We start from the raw sequence: 16849 nt of genomic DNA, 5'->3' as shown, positions 1-16849 counted from the left end.
TTATTTTTGGAGATGAGAAGCTACTCTGGTCAGAAAGACTTGAGAAGGAGGTACATTTTGTGTGTGTGCATGGGAGTTCCCTGTCCTGTCTGAAGCACAGACTTCTTCTGGTCATAATTCCAGCTCCAGCAAAGCCCTCCAGCACATGGACTGACAGGCAAGGGGACACTGCACCCCTGTCACATTCAGTGGGGTGACATGCCAGTAGTCAACTGCATGATTTTATTACGAGATCTTTAAATAGAGCATACTGTTTTCCACCATGAGATACAAGAATGTTGCTCTAGGGTTTTGCCTTCAACCCCACCTCAACATTGTTTGTGTAAAAAGAGTGGACAGAGAACCCTCACGTAGTTCTGGCATTCCTTCCTTTTTATTGGGGTTTTAAAACCCAGGAGAAGAAGTGACTTCTCTAGCTAGATGTATAGCAGTCACTAATCTCTGTGCCACAGACTTGGCCTTTGCATGGAGGTGGCTGTGGGGAGGTAGGATTAGACATGCAGTTCAGTAGCATCTCATGTCTCGGTTTCTTGTTTCCAAACTGTTCCATCCTTTCTCTGTATTGTGAGGAAACGAACCCATTCTAGACTTAGGACTACACCCAAATGCCATATCCATGCCTCCCCAGTATTGATGTGGCTATTGATTATTGGAAACACAACTTGTAAACCCCCTTTGGGTTGTGAACTCTGTCAGCAAGTGTTCACTGAGTTGCCTTTTCAAAATACAAGTGTGCCCCAAGACAACAAGAAATCTGGTTGAGGGCACTCGAATCAGCCTTGGTTTGTACTTTCTTCGAGTAGTGCTGAGACCACAGGTGACCAGAGAGCCTGTCTCCTCTGCTGCTCCAGGCTCTGCACATCCTGCCTTGCTGTAAGCAGGGCTGAACTGGTGCCCCTTAGAAAAAGAAGGGGAAATTGCTTGGTTCAATTGAAAAGGGATGTGAGCCCTGAGCTGACCCTTTTTCTGTGGGAGATGGTGAATCCAAGCCTCCTCAGCTCTTAGCAGGTCAGGGAGACACCCAGCTGTGGTCATGGCCCTTTTACTTTTGTAAGGAGGATATGGACCTGCTGAGCAGTGGAGTGAGCAGCAGGCCTTATTCTGTGGGGGGTTGTGGTCCTCGGTAAAAGAGGCCAGGTCAGTGGCTGAGAAAAAGAGGAATTTATTCTCTCAGATACATTTGCATTGAGCAAATTCAGACTATTTTCATTTGGAGTGAGTAAATGCTCTTGTGCTTAGTGAGTACTAAACCACTAAACAGAGACAGGGGAGGGGGAGCAGTGGCACGGGGGGAACCCAAGAAGTATGGAAAAAACACTGAGCTGCAAAGAACTTGTACTGGGAAAGCAAAACCATTTATTTTAATGGGCACCCACTGGAGACCAACTGGTTGCTATGAATTTCAGCTTTGTAGGTCAAAAAGCGTTGGCTGTTGGGAAATGTTAGATGGCCAATCAGACTTTCCCATTATTTGTCTAAATTCTTGTGTTTCACTGCTATGAATTTGGCTGCTGTTCAGACAGATGAGTTCTGCTGTTTGTTTAGGCAGTGGTTTGCAGTATCACACTTGGCTTTTTTGGCATGGCAGCATTATCTAGCACAGGTTCCTGTGATAGATCCAGCCCCACTGTAGCTCTCAAGCACGAGGCCATAGTGAACCCCGTTGCTCCTGATGGATGTGGGATGTGGCCCTTGTTTACTTTTGATCTGGGTGGGTACTGGGCACAGGGAGACCTCCCCACTGTGCAGCTTGTGGGTGGCTTTGAAGCCTGGGTGGATGAAGTTGTGTGGGGTATAGTGACTGCTGGCTGATGTGAAACCAAAGCTGAGAAAGAACAGCATGAAAACAAATCTGTCTGCTGTATGGCACCCTGCACCTTTCCCCGGTGCTCCATATAATCTGCACAGCACATCCAAGTTGTGATCCTCACCAAGAGGCTCAGGGAGTCCTCAGAGAGGATCAGCAGCTGCTGTCAGAGCGTCTGAGGAGTCCCTGCTCTTTGTGCTTGAGCATGGGAAGGCTTCACATCAGCTCAAATGCAGCGTTTCATCCTTGTGCTTGTCTTGTAAAAAACATCCTGTCAGCACAGCCAGGTCGCATCCACACAGAGTGGATGGGCAACAGCTTGCATGTGACGGCTACATTGTGTCTGCCTCCATCCACGTGTGTAACAGAGTACATAGGTGAGAGCAGGGGCTTTGATCTGCTCCTTATGTACTTAGTGCAGGGTGTTTGGTTGTTCTCTAGTCTTGTAGCCAAGTCCTGGAAAACTCTTCCCTCTAGTGTTCAGCTGAGCTGGGCTGCAGCTCCTGTGTAAACAGAGCTCTGAGGTGATTTTAGGAAATGTAAAACAGCCGGGGGGTAGGATCCAGGTCACCCCCGGGCTCGACACAGCTGCTCACCCAGTTGCTGCTCACCTAGGTGTTTGTCCTATTCCTCCCTTCTGCTCTAGGTGAACATCATCCCGATTATTGCCAAAGCAGACACCATCTCCAAGAGCGAGCTGCACAAGTTCAAGATCAAGATCATGAGTGAGCTGGTCAGCAATGGAGTGCAGATCTATCAGTTCCCCACGGACGACGAGGCAGTGGCTGAGATCAACTCTGTGATGAATGTGGGTAACGCTGCCAGTTCCATCGCTGCCAAAAGTTGTGACAAATTAAATTGCTGCACAAAAATGCATTTGAAGGGCGAGTTTCAGTGGGAATGTCCAGACACTGAATCTGTTGGAAGGTTGAACTGTGAGTCTTGCAGATACCAAAAGCTGTTGCATACAGAATTAATTACAATGTGGCTCATGTTTAGTCTGGGGGCTCTCTGGAGAAACTTAGCTCTAGAACTTACTGAATTTTTGAAAAATACTTTCTTCAAAATTAATTCTGTCTGTACTTAGACAAATTTAGAAAAATTGTTAATCTCTATTTTGTCTTTTTTGAAATTCAAGGATCAAATTCAGACCTGGCTGAAGCACAAGCAAAAACACTTTCAAGCTTCTTGTCTCCCAAATCAGAGTGCAGCTATGGCAGTAGAAACAACTGAAATGTTTCCATGTTAATTTTATAAATCAAAGGAAGCTTTTTCATCAAAATGAACATTTTCCTGCATAGCTGTTTCTGATTAAATGCTTTGTCTTTTCTTTCACCCTTCCCCCCCCACCATTTTTTTAAAATTCAGTTACCAGTTGGTTTCTGGGTCAACTAGATATGTGTTTTCACTTAATAGTTCTTTTTTGCTGAAATCATGAAAAAGCTGGAGGATTCACTCTTACTTAAATAATTGCAAGCTGTGTGTATTTGGGAGAAAAGCAGGAGTCATGCTTGCTTGGCTTTTTTTTTCCTTCCTTCCTCCAATGAAAATACAATTAGCCACTTCTCTACAAGTTCCATACTTCTGGATCCATCTATATTTAAATGTGAAGGATTTTGTCAGCCACACCCTACTGAAGCACCCAGTCTGTGGCTCCTTCTGTGCAATCCTGAGGAGGGTGTCCTGTTTCCTCCCTGTGCCTGATGCTTTGCAGACTTGGAGAGCAGCGAGCACATGTTGTATCCTGCACATGTCTCTTGCAGTGCCCACACACTCACTGCTGTGCCAAGGCCTGTTTGTGGATATCCCTGCCAGTGCTTTTGGGAAGGCAGGGAGTGCCCTGCTCCTGGTGCATGCAGGAATAGCCTGACAAAGGGATAGAGGAGAGTAGTAATGACCGTGGTGTTCCTCCAATATTCTCCAGCTGGTGCAGCCCAGACAGCATTGCTGGTAAGCTATGCTGTGGCCTGACACCACTCTCTGTAGTAATATCCCTGTTCGTAGTAGACATTCCTCTAAGTATCAGAGATTGGTAAGTTCAGAAGGGGGACTCATGGAAGCAGCTCTTGTGCCTGGGTGAGGGGGATTTAAGGGTCAGGCTGATCTCTGAGGGGTTACCCCATGCACTGAGTCCCTGCCCTTGGCTCTGTTTCAGGCTCATCTGCCCTTTGCTGTGGTTGGCAGCACAGAGGAGGTGAAAGTTGGGAACAAGCTGGTGCGAGCTCGGCAGTACCCGTGGGGAGTGGTGCAAGGTGAGGTGCTGCAAGCCCACCCCAAACCCCTCCCTGTGTGTGCTCAGACACACCCTGGCACCTGTGCAGCTCTGCCCTCCACCAGCACCTCTGCATGAAGGTGCCCTGTGATAAGCAGTACAGGCATGTCCCCTGCAGCCTTTTGTCTTTCCTTTGAATTCCCATTCCTACCAGCAGGTAGGAAGGTCAACAGGAATCCATGCATCCAAGGGGTTGTGTTGTGCCCTGAGCAGGGCAGCAGGCTCTTGAGGATGCAAGTACCTGGAGTCAATCATATGTGCCCTTGTCCCCCACCACACCTGCAGTTTGCTGACTTGTCCCTTCACTTCTATTAGTGGAGAATGAAAGTCACTGTGACTTTGTGAAGCTGCGGGAAATGCTGATTCGGGTCAACATGGAAGATCTGCGGGAGCAGACCCACACCCGCCACTACGAGCTCTACCGGAGGTGCAAACTGGAGGAGATGGGTTTCAAGGACACAGATCCAGACAGCCAGCCCTTCAGGTGAGTGGCCTTCACATCTAGCATCGATTTAGAGTGAGAGTTTGGTGCTGACAGCCCCAAAAAGTGGGAGGTTTGTAGGTGAAATCTACAGTGCTGGGCTGGAAAATACCAGCACTGGGTTTGAACTTTGCAGCTGATTTGGATGATCCCTTCCCTGTCTGTTTGTCTTTAAACAACATAGACAGGCATGCATTTCCCCATCACTAACTCATCAGTGTCCAGAGAGTCTGGATTTCATTTGCTTTCTTCCCCAGCCTCCAAGAAACATACGAGACCAAAAGGAAAGAGTTCTTGGGTGAGCTCCAGAGGAAAGAGGAAGAAATGAGACAAATGTTTGTTAACAAAGTCAAGGAGACAGAGGCAGAGCTGAAGGAGAAGGAGAGAGAGGTGGGTGTGCCAAAAACCTGTGAGGAACCCAAACTACACCTAGCAGGGAATCTGGGTCTTGGCAATGCATGAATCCTGGAAAGCACATGCAGCTGTTGAGGAAACCTCAGCAGCCAAAGCACAAACACATCACTGGTTTAGGTGCCTCAGAAATTGTCTTCCCTGTCCTGTGCCGTGTGGAAATATGGCTGCTCTCTGGGGAGTGAAAGGCAGTGGCAGGAGGTTGAAGTGAGCATCCATGCCAGGCTTCACTCTTGAGGCTTACTGGACGGCAGAGTAAAGGGGGCAGCTGGGCTGGAGTCCCCAAAGTGAGTTCAATGGAGTCCCCAGTGTGAGGCCTCAGGCAGCAGCTGTGACTGCAGAGGAATTAAATGGACCATCCTCAAAACTAGTGAGGAGGAAAAGATCCTGTGATATCCGCACCCCCTGTGCAGTGCTTCGGGCTGAGCCAAAATCCCCTGTGCTTATCTCCAGGGTTCACGCTGCCTCTGGTTTGCTGTGTGGTCTCAGGCAGAGCTGAATTTATTGTGTCTTCCCTGCTTTTGGTGGTTACTGGGTGCTGTATTCTGCCAGATTGGTCCCTGTGGTGGGGATTTGTGTGGGAGGTGTGACAGGGCTCTTGGGGCAAGGTTAGTACAGCCCGAAGGAGCTCAGAGGGTCTGTCTCCTACCAGCTCCATGAGAAGTTTGAGCACTTAAAAAGGATACACCAGGAAGAGAGAAGGAAGGTGGAGGAGAAGAGGAGAGAGCTGGAGGAAGAGATGAATGCCTTCAACAGGCGGAAAGTCGCAGTGGAAACCTTGCAGTCCCAATCCTTGCAGGCTACCTCACAGCAGCCACTGAAGAAGGACAAAGACAAGAAAAAGTAAGTGTCTGAACTGGAGTCTTCCTCCTCTGCCACTGGAAAGCTGAGAGTCTGCTCAGATGCTTTAATGTTTGGTCAGTTGTTCAGAGAGCATACAGAAAAAGGGATTTTGGAATCCTAATTCCCATCCTTCTGATTCTTTGCTTAAAGCAGAGGAGAGATGAGCCCCTCCTGTGCTTGAGCACTGTCCAGAGAAGCCTGGGCAGCTGCAGGTGGGAGGGATTTGCAATTTGGGGCCATTCTCTAAAGGCTGATGGTCCCATGGGATTCACTCTTGCCTCTGTGACAGCCAACTCAGGTTGTGAAATGGGGCTCCAAGGCACAGTTCTAATTACAAGAAAATTCTTTTCGTCTAAAGGCAGAGTTATCTTAACTTGCTGCGCATTAATTGACATTGCTGAAGCCACCAGGAGCAAGCGTATGTAAATATTGTTGTTTCAGCCACCTGACTGTGTAATGATAGACCAGGAATGGGACAAAGAAGTTTTGTCACCTGTGTTTTTAACACCCCAAATTGGGGAGTTATCCTACTTCCAATTCAAGACAGTCTCTAAGGAACAGTGGCTAGAGAGCAAAATAAGGAGCACTGTCATGCAAACTGGTAATTCTGCTATTGTGGCATTTTTTGTTACTTCCCCTTGCATGAAGGAGCTCAAGAGTCAGAACTGCCTTCTGTCTAACCCAGAGCAGGCTGGTGGCAAGCCTCTTAATGATGGCAAGAAAAAAAGACCATGAAGAGTAGCAACACCCGAGTTTGTGCTTGACAGCGCAGCGTTCAGCTTCACACTGCTGATGAGATCTTGTGGTCTGTCATTTCCCTGCTGTGAACTGCAGCACCAGAGGAGCTCATTCTGTGTACTGACATCCTAAAAATTTTTTTTTTCCTGTGGAAGATAATGGGGTAGATTATTTGAGTATTTCTTTGGAATGTAAATGTATTGGTGCTAAAACCAAAGCACTCCCTTGTGCAGACTGCTCGACATACTCTGGGGCATAGCCCACCTCACACACAGAGTCCAAATGGCTTGTAAAATACCTTGCTGAAAATACGGTTTAATCTGAATTAGAAGCTGAATCCTAGGGCATTCTTGGGCCCAGGACTGCTTTGGGGAAGGTGAGCACAATGGTAACTTGTGCAAGGGATGCTGGTGGCAGGGATGGACTGTGAGCATGGGCCAAGAAATGCTGCAGCTTCCCCTCTGCTCCTTCTGGCTGCAGCAGAAAAAGTTTTCCTGCACTTTGCTGGGTTTAGCCCACCTTCAGATGTGAGTCTGGACCTTTCCTCTTCTGGGCAGTGATAGAAACAAGCTGTGGTCAGGAGCAGGACTGGGGGGCAGGTCAGTGGTGTGCAAAGGTCTGAGGGGCACCCACAGCTCTGCATGATGAGGGACCCCACATGGTGCTGGGGGGACTCTAGCTCTGAAGCACAGCTAGAGGAGGTGCACCCATCACCAGGATGGTTTTGGATTGGGGTTTTTTTATTGTTCTTTTCAAACCTGTGAGCTAGCTCAAAATACGGGGTTTTGGGATTTCTGCTCAAGTAAAATGTTTTGGAGAGCTAGTTGAACTCTTTATCATCCCTGGTTCAAGACAGTGTTCTTAGTAGCTTTGATAAGTAAAAAATGGTGATGGAAGAATTGCAGAAGTTGGGGGAAAGAGAAGTGGTTTTGGTGCTGAGCAGGCTGTGCCAGGCTGCTCTCACCTGAAGTCTTCAGCTGCCCCAGCAGTTTGTCCTCCTCCTCCTTTTTTTGTTTTAACATATTTCGCTACACTTTGCTTTTGTTTGATTTTCATAACTTTAATTCATGCTTTTTTATGTTTTGTTTCTTTCAGTTAATGACACACAGGCTTTCAGGCCAAGAGTGGACTTGGTGCTTTCATGTGTTAAGTTGCTTGAGTTTCCCACCCTGTGACCCTTCTCATAACATTGTGTGAGTGGACCAAAGTGAAGGAGAAAATGAGCATCTCCAGTGATTGCAGTGTTCCAACCTGCTGTTTTCTTTTCAGAATTATTGGGAGGTTTGCAGGAAGTAACCTTACATGTACATTTTGTTAAACAAAGCCAACTAATCCCTCAAGTAAGATGTTTTGTTCTAAACCCAGTGATTGAGCAGCTGTGTATGAAGTGACTGTAACTGAACTCATCTTACCCACCAGCTAAATAATTGCTTTCTACTTTTTTTTTTTTTTTTTTTAAATTGGCCAAGGTGACTGCTGGAGGTTCATCGACCTCCACTGTACATGCACAGTGAGAGGAGTGGTCTGAAGAATGCTGAAATGTTTATTTTTCTAACAAAATTCTCAAATAAGTTTTTAGAATGAGTAGAAAAACACAACACTTAGGCTTTCTGCAGGAATCTTAGTCAGAGTAACCCTCATTCCAGTAATTCTATATGTAATCCTGAATTACTCTAAACACTTTCTACATCATTTATAATATATATATATATATATATATAAGGAAAGAGCGTGGTTAATAAAATTAATGGGACAATGTTTTGAATTTTCTTTACTGCTAAAGTAGAACATTTATAGAGAGGTTTTTCATAAGAGTTTGTTGTATAAAGTGGAACTACAGGATTTGTGTAACATTTCAATTGTCACTTACCAATGTATTTGCTGTTGTGGAAACTATTTAAGCCAACATCTTTACTTTTACTCTTTAACCTTAAACCTAATATGTGCCTAATAAGGAGAATCCCCTGCTCTTGAGCTGTGCACTGTATTTATGCTGACAGGTTCTGTTCCTCTTAGAAGGTGCTTCTTTTGACAACTCCTCAGGCCTAGAAATCACAGCCTTGTTTTCCTGGGCAATTCAGCTTAGAAGACTAATTAGGATCAATATTAATTTTTTCCACTCAAACCATTTTGTGACTAGGCAGGGCAATAACTGAACAGAGAGTTACTGGCTATGTTGTCATGGAAAAATAGTTGGACCCAATTCCATCCATCCATCAGATCCTAGGCTAAATGAAAGGAAATATTTTATATTAGCCCTCACATAGTATCTTTAGAGTTTATAAAAACACTGGCTGGCTAAGTTTTAGTTGTGAGTGTGTGCATTTTTATTTAGTTATTAATGTTACAGGATTTTTCTGTTATGTTTTTTGTTAAAGACTTGTCTTTAAGTTGTCAGGAAATTCCTGATATGCCGTGCAGAGGGACATGAAGGGCCTGGGTCTGAGCTGTTGCAGGGCAGTATTTTGCTGGATTCTGAGGTTCTTTAAATCTCATATCCCATTAAAGCAGCTTTTTTTTTTTTTCCCCCCTTTCTAAATACATGCTCAGGTGTTAGACTGTGTTTTCTTATGGACACTGGCCTCTTTTGTCGATATACTGACCGTGTTACTTGATGCTTGTTGAAAAGAACCTCACAAAGATCTCATAGGTACCTTTTAGAATAGGCTTTTGTTGAAAGAATAAAAATTCAGCACTTGTTGGGAATCTGCTGAAAGCTGGACATTTAATTTTTAAGGCTGTGCCTCCAGGTTAGATGTATTTTAAAGAGTAACTATTGAAAATTAGGAGGGTTAGTGTTGTTTTCTCAAACATGTACAAGGAACCCAACCTTCTGTTACATGCAAGAAGACAATTCTGCCTCACCTCTGACTGCAGACCAGTCATGAAGCAAATTATTTGTTATTAATCTTCCACTAATGAGAGAGACTGTAGTGCACTAATTTCCTGAGAAAGCAATGCTCTTTGGTTCATTGTTTTGCTTCTCAAGGCCAATGCTGGGATAAAACAGTAACTGGTGGTACTGGTACGCACCCAGCTGCCTCACCAATGTGTTCCCAATCAATAGTTCTCTCCTGATCTCATGCTGCAGCCAGCAAGATCTATGCAAATGATTTCCTTCTGCCCTGGCTCATCAGAGATCAATTCTTTTTTTCCTAGAGTAACAGGTAGTTAAGAAAAATTATTACAACAAAGAGTAAAAATCTTCAAATCCATGGGCATTGTGGAAAAATTTACAGCATTTTCTGAAGAAGACATTCAGAATGTATGTGACAATATTTTAATGATGATGATTATTATATTACTTTGACTTTATGTTGTGACAGACATCCATTGTCCTTGTAGTTGCTTGTTCAACATCATAATCTCCCCAAGGGGACTCAGTCATATTTTTTTCCTGAGTTTTTGTCTTTTCCTTTTGGCTGAGACAAGATTTAAGTATTGTGGTATATAGGGTAGTTCTGTATCTTATTTTTATTTAACAAATTACAAATATGTTGTGATGCTAATCTCACCCAGTCTGAAGACTTACATCTTGTAGGCTAGAAAAAGTGAAAGAAAAACCCTTTAGAAATGACTGAAACCATTCAGTTACACACCTTTCAGCTGTTTTATAGATTCATCTGCAAAAGATTGGTATTAGTGGTAAAAACTATCCAGTTTTTTATCATTTAAACATTTGCCATCCTGTATGTTGTCTGCTTTCTAATTTAAATTGTGTTTTGTGGGTCTCTGAGGGGGGTGTCATGTGTGGCTGTGGTGGCTGCCCCAGGGGTGAAGATGGGGGGGGATGTTTTGGAGCCATGGAGGCACCTTGGGGCCCTGCCTGGGGGACACATCCTTCTGGGATGTGCTGCATCCCTTTGCTTTGTCATTCCCAGCATGGTTTGGTGTTTTTACTTCCTTTTCTTTCCACTCTGTACTTTTTTTCTTTTATTAAATCTCACATGTATTTTGAGGTTTTGTGGTGTCGTTTATTTAATGGTGCATTATTTTCTGTGCAATCTAGTAATTTTCTGTATTATCTGTCAAAATAATACTGTGTCATGATTTCAAGCTTACGAGTCACAGCCTGTCTTATGACTATTGGGAACATTTAAAAATATAATTAGCTGATTAATTGACAACTAGCTAATCATAGAGTGTGCAGAAATGTACTTCCTGTGTAATCTGGGGAGAAATTCTAAGATATTAATCCAAAAGCCATCTGTGTTTGGGCAGAATGACTTTGAGCTTTGCTGAAAGAGGTGATTTAAAGGTAGGATGAAAAGGGAGCAGAGGTGGAGAGGTTTCCTGGTGGTGCATCCAAAGCTGTGTGTCTTGTCTGGAGAAGAACATTATACACTTAGGTCAAGGCCAACAAAAGAGCACAGTTTTAGTTTGGGGCTCTGCTTTCAGAGAGCTGCTGAAGCTTTACCCGAAGATTTGTTCTCAGTGTCTGTTCTCTGGGCCATTGCTGTGTACCAAGTTATATTCACTCAGCTTTGGGTCTTTCTGGGGTTTATTTGGTATTGGACTGAGATCAGTGCTGCACTTCAGACACAGCCAATGTGAAGTTTGGCTGATGCACAGTGTTTACTGTAGCAGTGCTTCTGGTGGGAGGTTTTTCTGCAGCCCCAGCTTGAAGAACAAAACCAGGCTGGTGATCCTGGCTGCCTCTGAGAGCTTTTTAGGAATATGCATCTGGAAATCTTTTAGGCATAACCTTTAGTAGGGAATTAGTAGTTGATACCAAGTGGTTTGTATGAAATGTTTACATCCTTTTCTGTCCCAATACGTTTTAAAGCCAAATCTAGGAGACCAGAGAGGAGCACATGCATTCAGGTACATCGGAGTTCAGGGAATCGAAGGTGGTGGAGTAGCTGTTCCTTTTAAAGATGGGTGACCTGGTGATTCAGATGATGTGCGTTGGCAAGTGTCTTTCCAGAGGAGCAGTGTTAAGGGCATTCATTAATATTTGTGCAAAGCTCCTAGAGATGCTTTGAGGAGAAGGAGAAATGCACAGGTTTGTTAGAGAAGCAGCTCGGCAATGAGGTAGGTGCTGCCCAGGCTTTGCAGTTCCAGAGCCGAAGGCCAGTGGCCAAGGCCCGGGAACATGGTGGTACTTTCTTTCAGGAGACAGCCCAAACCCAACCTTGTCCTCAGCTGTTCCATTGGGAGAAGTGTGCAGCTGTGAGGGATGGAATGAGGCAAGGACTGTGCAAAGCCACTGCTCCAGCTGTGTGTGCTAGTTGGCTGCTCCTGCAGGTCTCCATCACCTGGGATTTCTCATGTTCCATCAGCAGTCTTTTCTCATTAAAATTTTAAATCAATCCTCTGATTACCAGTTCCCAACAAGATGTTGGCAGCTATGAGAGCTTATCCAAGTTGCAATGGTTTAAACTCAAATGTCTGTACAATAGATTTGACCTTTCATGCTGTCTTTACTTAATGTAAATAACTGAAACTTAAACATTGATTCTCTTTTGTTCTTTCTATAGCTTTTTTAGTCTTCCCAGTGCGTACTCCATAACAACAGGAAGATATGTTAATTAGAAGATTTATTGAGGCCAAAACATCTCATGCAGAAGAAATTAATTGGTACTTACACCATTAGCTTGCAATATATTGCACAGAAGAGAATATGTAGCAAGGACTAAAATTCACCATGTCTTTTGATGGGGAAAATTTTGCTTAATCAGGTTTCTTGGTAAAGTTAAATCCAAGATACTTGCCAGAAGGTAAACTGCTAATTCAGGCTGCTGCATGGCTGGCGCTAAAACCAGAATGTTAATTTTGGGACTTTTACCCCAAGGGAGTTAACACTGACTGACTCCAGAGTGAAGAGGGACAAACCTGGGTTAGTGTGAGGAGCTTTCAGCTTTGCTGCTTGAACTGCCGCAGTAACAGGGTCCTGCAGGTCCTCTCCAGTCTGGTTTTGGGTTGTAACTGGGGAACCTGGTGTCCTTAACCTGTCATCCCTAGTCTGACATCCCTAATCTTTCAGCTGGATTCTCACCTTTCATAGCAATAATTCTTCTGTGCAGCTTGCTTCTGTATACTTATGGGTTTTATAACCAAAATGCCCCAACCTTCATCTCTTTAGTTTTCTGAGGGCTGCACATGGTGCCTCACACCGTAACTCCTTCCCCAGAGCTCCCTGCCCACCTCCCACCTGCTGCTTCAGATAACTCTGCCTGGCCAGTCCAGTCTCTACTCATCCTGCTGGGATGTGATGGGTGAGAAGGGAACCATTTTAAAGTACAACTAAATGTTATCTATTAATGGAGGGGAAATAGTTTAAAACGGGAGACTCGGTGTTCCTGGTGTGAGTTCAGTGTTTGTAACAGACTGACTTCCCCTGACAAAAATACTTCTTTTAAAAAAAGGAAAGGGGAAAAACAAAGTGTGATGTCTGTGCCACCGGTAACTTCACACAGGAACAGGGAGAGGCCCCAGTTTCTTTGTTTTAAAGAACCTTGTAAATGAATCTCGGGAATGATCTGTACCAAAGTTGGGTTTAATAAAAACAAAACTGACTTGTTTAACAAACATCTGTTAAAACCATGGTTTGTACACCAGGTGTAACCAGAACAATGTCCTCTGTCCAAATTCCCAACCTTCTGTGATCCCAGTTTCCCCTTGTTAACTCTGTTGCCCTGTGATTAAAGTGTCATGTCCCCTGTGCACCCCTATGTCTTGGCAGTTGCTGTCCCCAGTCTCCCTCCCTTTTTCCAGGCTGCTGCTTTCCCCACTGCCCTGGTGCTGGGAGGGTAGGAGTGGCCAAAAGCCAGTCCTTGGCAGGAGATTTAAAGGAAGTCTCACCCTGTGCCCCTACCTTGTGCTGGGTGGTGTGACTGCAGTGGGACAAAGGTTGAGAACAGGGAGTGGGTGGATGTAACAGGAGCCCTCTGAGGCTTCTGCCGAGGACATTTTGTCTCTGTAACCCCCCAAGAGATGGAGAGGCTGGTGTAGAGGTGCTAACTGCCCCAGGCACTGAGTGCCTGTCCCTAGGATGTGTGGTACGTGACAGTCTCTGAACCCTCTGGATGCCCTTAGCATAAATTAGAACTAGGAAATAGATTGCAGCTGTAACAGGTATGTGGCCTGAAAAGGACTAAACTGGGCACGTAGAGAAGCTGTGGAGACTCCTGCCACTTGCAGGCATTAGGGATGAAACCCCATGACAAACATGTTCATCCCATGTTCTTCATCCCTGCCTGTTCCTGCTGCCTCAGTGGGCAGGGATGAGGCACCACTTGTGTCAGGAGAAGTGGGACCAGGTGGGAAGCACCAGGGTCTGACACAGCTGTGTCTTGCGGGCCAATGAATTCAGAGTTGGAAGTCCTCTTAGGAGGGCTCTGTCTGTCTCCATGTCTGTGATGCCCTGCACAGAATGGGGGAAAGCTGAGGCTGTGTCTGACCATCAGGCTGAGCTATGAAACAGCCTTTGCTGCTGCTTTGATGACTGTTTTAAACTTGCTTGTGTTCCCTTTTGAGGCCAGCCACTCTAATTCCTTTGGCAAAGCTTTCATCCCGCTTATAGCTTTTGTCAAGTTAGATTCCCAGCTGGATAGGTTAATTGGGAATAGAAGTTTTTTGTTCTTTTTCCAAATTGCTTGGAAGATTTGATTAAGTTCAGTTTGTTGTGACTATAGTTGGGTCACCAGGGAGATTCCAGTTGCATGCCTTGCTGAGGAGGAATGGAAAGGGGCTCTGAGACCTGCTGGAAGTTAATGCATCTCTCCATCTCAGTGCACTTTTCTGTCTTCCTAAAGAATTGAACTGTAAGTACTGTTCAAATTGAATTAACACTAAAGTTAATTAGCAGGAGAAAAAACCCAGCAACTTTATAGATGCAGCCCCACAAATGAGGTATAACTATTGCATTACTCTTCCCTTTGCAGTTTTCTTGTCTCTTGATCAATTCTCTGACCACAGGAGTTCCTTTAATTGTGCAGCTGTGTAAATGAACTCTTCTCCTAGGTCATCACCTACCCTCCATAAGTAGTGACACCAAGTCAGGTTTTTTGTCAGAAACACCTCAGTGAGTGCTGCCTTGAAATGGGGACGCTCTATCCTCACCTGTAATGGTGCCTGGGCGACTGCATGAGAGGTGACATGGTTCCTTTTGGTGGGGGTTATGAATGGGGGACATTGTGGTGGATGGGAGGATCTGAAATGCTTTGCTGTTTCCGTAGGTGGCTTAAAACAGCCACAGAAAACAGTTCAGTGGGTGCTTACCATAGGGGATTTTAGGTTTAATTGCAGCTTTGTTTACAAGGTAGTGGTAGCTTCAGGCATCTGGAAATCTGGCCTGAATTGAGGCAACAAGAAGAGGAGTCTGGGTTTGAGAGGTGTACCTCACCTGGGCCATGAACCCCAAGGGAAGGAACCTTACTAGGTCAGAGCTCTTTGAAAATACTGTATGAGCATTCTCTGTAATTTTCCTGGGAGTGAATATTCCCCAAAACAACAATCCTCACAGAGCTAGCCATAACCACATGAGACCTGTGCCAGCACTCACTGAATCTGGCACATTTTCGCCAGTAACTGGTGTGTAGCAAATGGGATCCACAGTGGTGAGTTGAGCTGCAGTTGGAATAAACTTGTGTTTATTATAAATAAACAGGTGAGATGTCATCCTCTCTGAAACTGGCTGGGCAAAATAATTGTTCCTGTCACTGCTGTGTGTGGGGAGTGTTCATCTTGTCACTCATTACTTGTCCAGGCAGGGAGGGGAAAGGTATTAAAGCTTCCAACTCTGTTCTGCAAGGAAAAAAAAGAGATTTGGTGCTGTTCTCACTATCCAAAAAGTGCTTTCTGTAACAAGAATGGTCCTGTGCAAGAGCAGCTCCTTCCTGTAGCTGGCAGCTCGTTCTTTGGGGTAGGAAGCTCCATTCTGAGTGATGGCAGGAATGCAAAGGTAAGTGACATTTTTAACCAGTTGGAGCCAAGACAAAAGTACTTGTTTGTCAGTGGTAACTACAGTGCTGGAATAGGCGTGTGGGAGGGAGCTGTGGTGCCAGAGAAGCAGCAGTGTGTCCTGGGAGTGCAGGTAGCCTCCAAGTGAACTGTTCTCATCCCAGTGTGGCATCTTGCACTCTGACTGGGAACATGGTGCCCTGATAGGCCTTCCAGCACTGCCTTTATCTTTTAGAATTAACTCCTGTTAATGTATACTTTTCAGTGCTGATCATAGAGATCTGCAGGGATTTTGAAAAGCAAGTTTGTTCATGGGTGTTAACACATCATCCAGCTTATAGGCAAGAACTATATACATAGGCTCAAAGCTGTGGGGAAAACATGAGGTTATGATTATTGTGGTGTAAAGTTACAGCATGTTAATTACTGCGTGTACAACTTTTCTGCTGGCATTTCCACAGGTAAACGCAGCTGGTGACAATGCTTGAGATAGGGCAAATGGATGGGAGGGAAGCAGAGCCCATCACACAGCTCAGTTTTCTGCAGGGATCAGTGTGGGCATCACCTTTCAGCTGGGCTGTTCCAGGGCCACAGAGAACAGGCAGACCAAGCTTATGTTTTATTTAGTGGAAACTGTAAAATACAACTCGCCTCCTCCCAAAAGCCAGGCAGTCAAGTCACAGCTTGTGAGAGAAAAGGAAGGTACTGCTCAGAAGGAGGGAAGAGTCCTACCATTAAATGAAAACCTCCCCTGTGATAGAATGAATAAATACCATGTCCCAAGCATGCTGCTGCCTGGCCCCCAAGTATGTGGGGACCTCACAAACCTCATCTGGTCTAACCCAGCCCCAAGTCCGGCTCCTGCAGCACCCCCGGCCTGGTCAGAGCCCCTCCTCAGCACAGCATCCACAGCTTGAGGTAGCTTTGATCTGATTCATGGGAATTCTGTGGGTTTCACTGCAGGTTCAAGTCATGTCTGCTCACACATGCTATTTGCACTAAATCTCCAATACTGGATGTTACTGGAACACTTGGGCATTTCCTTTGTGGTTTAAAGAGCAGCATGGCTTTCTCCCTGCACACACAGAGCTCACTGTGTTCTCAGAACCCAATCTGGCAAATTTAACACTTGAGAAAGTGTGAGCAGCTGCTCAGCACATAGGTCCTGCAAGGCTGGCATTCAGGAATTCCTCTCCGACAAGATAAGACAATGAGGAAGGGGGGACAAGGCCAGAAACTTTCTTCTTGCACTGATGAGCTCTGCTGTTACATAGCATGAGGGTCTCCTTGCTCCTATCCCGTCTCTGTCTCAAAGTTATTTTTCCTATGTCATTACATGAGACACCTTCTCAGTATTTAGCCTGTGCCAGTCCATATGAAACCCCCTCCTGTT

General features: G+C 45.2%; 1 protein-coding gene across 2 annotated transcripts in view; it reads left to right on the top strand.

Moving 5' to 3' along the window:
- Positions 1-13083, top strand: part of SEPTIN8 (septin 8) — a 35561-nt gene extending 22478 nt beyond the window's left edge. The window contains exons 5-10 of one of the 2 annotated variants that reach the window (XM_048319584.1): positions 2454-2615; positions 3963-4059; positions 4395-4563; positions 4818-4950; positions 5624-5814; positions 12033-13083. In XM_048319584.1, coding sequence (XP_048175541.1) covers positions 2454-2615; positions 3963-4059; positions 4395-4563; positions 4818-4950; positions 5624-5814; positions 12033-12087 — 807 coding nt within the window. In that variant the 3' untranslated portion in view covers positions 12088-13083. Of the gene's footprint in view, positions 1-2453; positions 2616-3962; positions 4060-4394; positions 4564-4817; positions 4951-5623; positions 5815-7647; positions 10511-12032 lie in introns of those variants that run through there. The other variant, XM_048319585.1, reaches the window with a different exon arrangement.
- Positions 13084-16849: the final 3766 nt, after the last annotated feature.

This window comes from Corvus hawaiiensis, chromosome 15 (genome assembly GCF_020740725.1).
Source record: "Corvus hawaiiensis isolate bCorHaw1 chromosome 15, bCorHaw1.pri.cur, whole genome shotgun sequence".
NCBI classification, from domain to species: Eukaryota; Metazoa; Chordata; class Aves; order Passeriformes; family Corvidae; genus Corvus; species Corvus hawaiiensis.
This window is presented reverse-complemented; position numbering and strand designations above follow the sequence as displayed.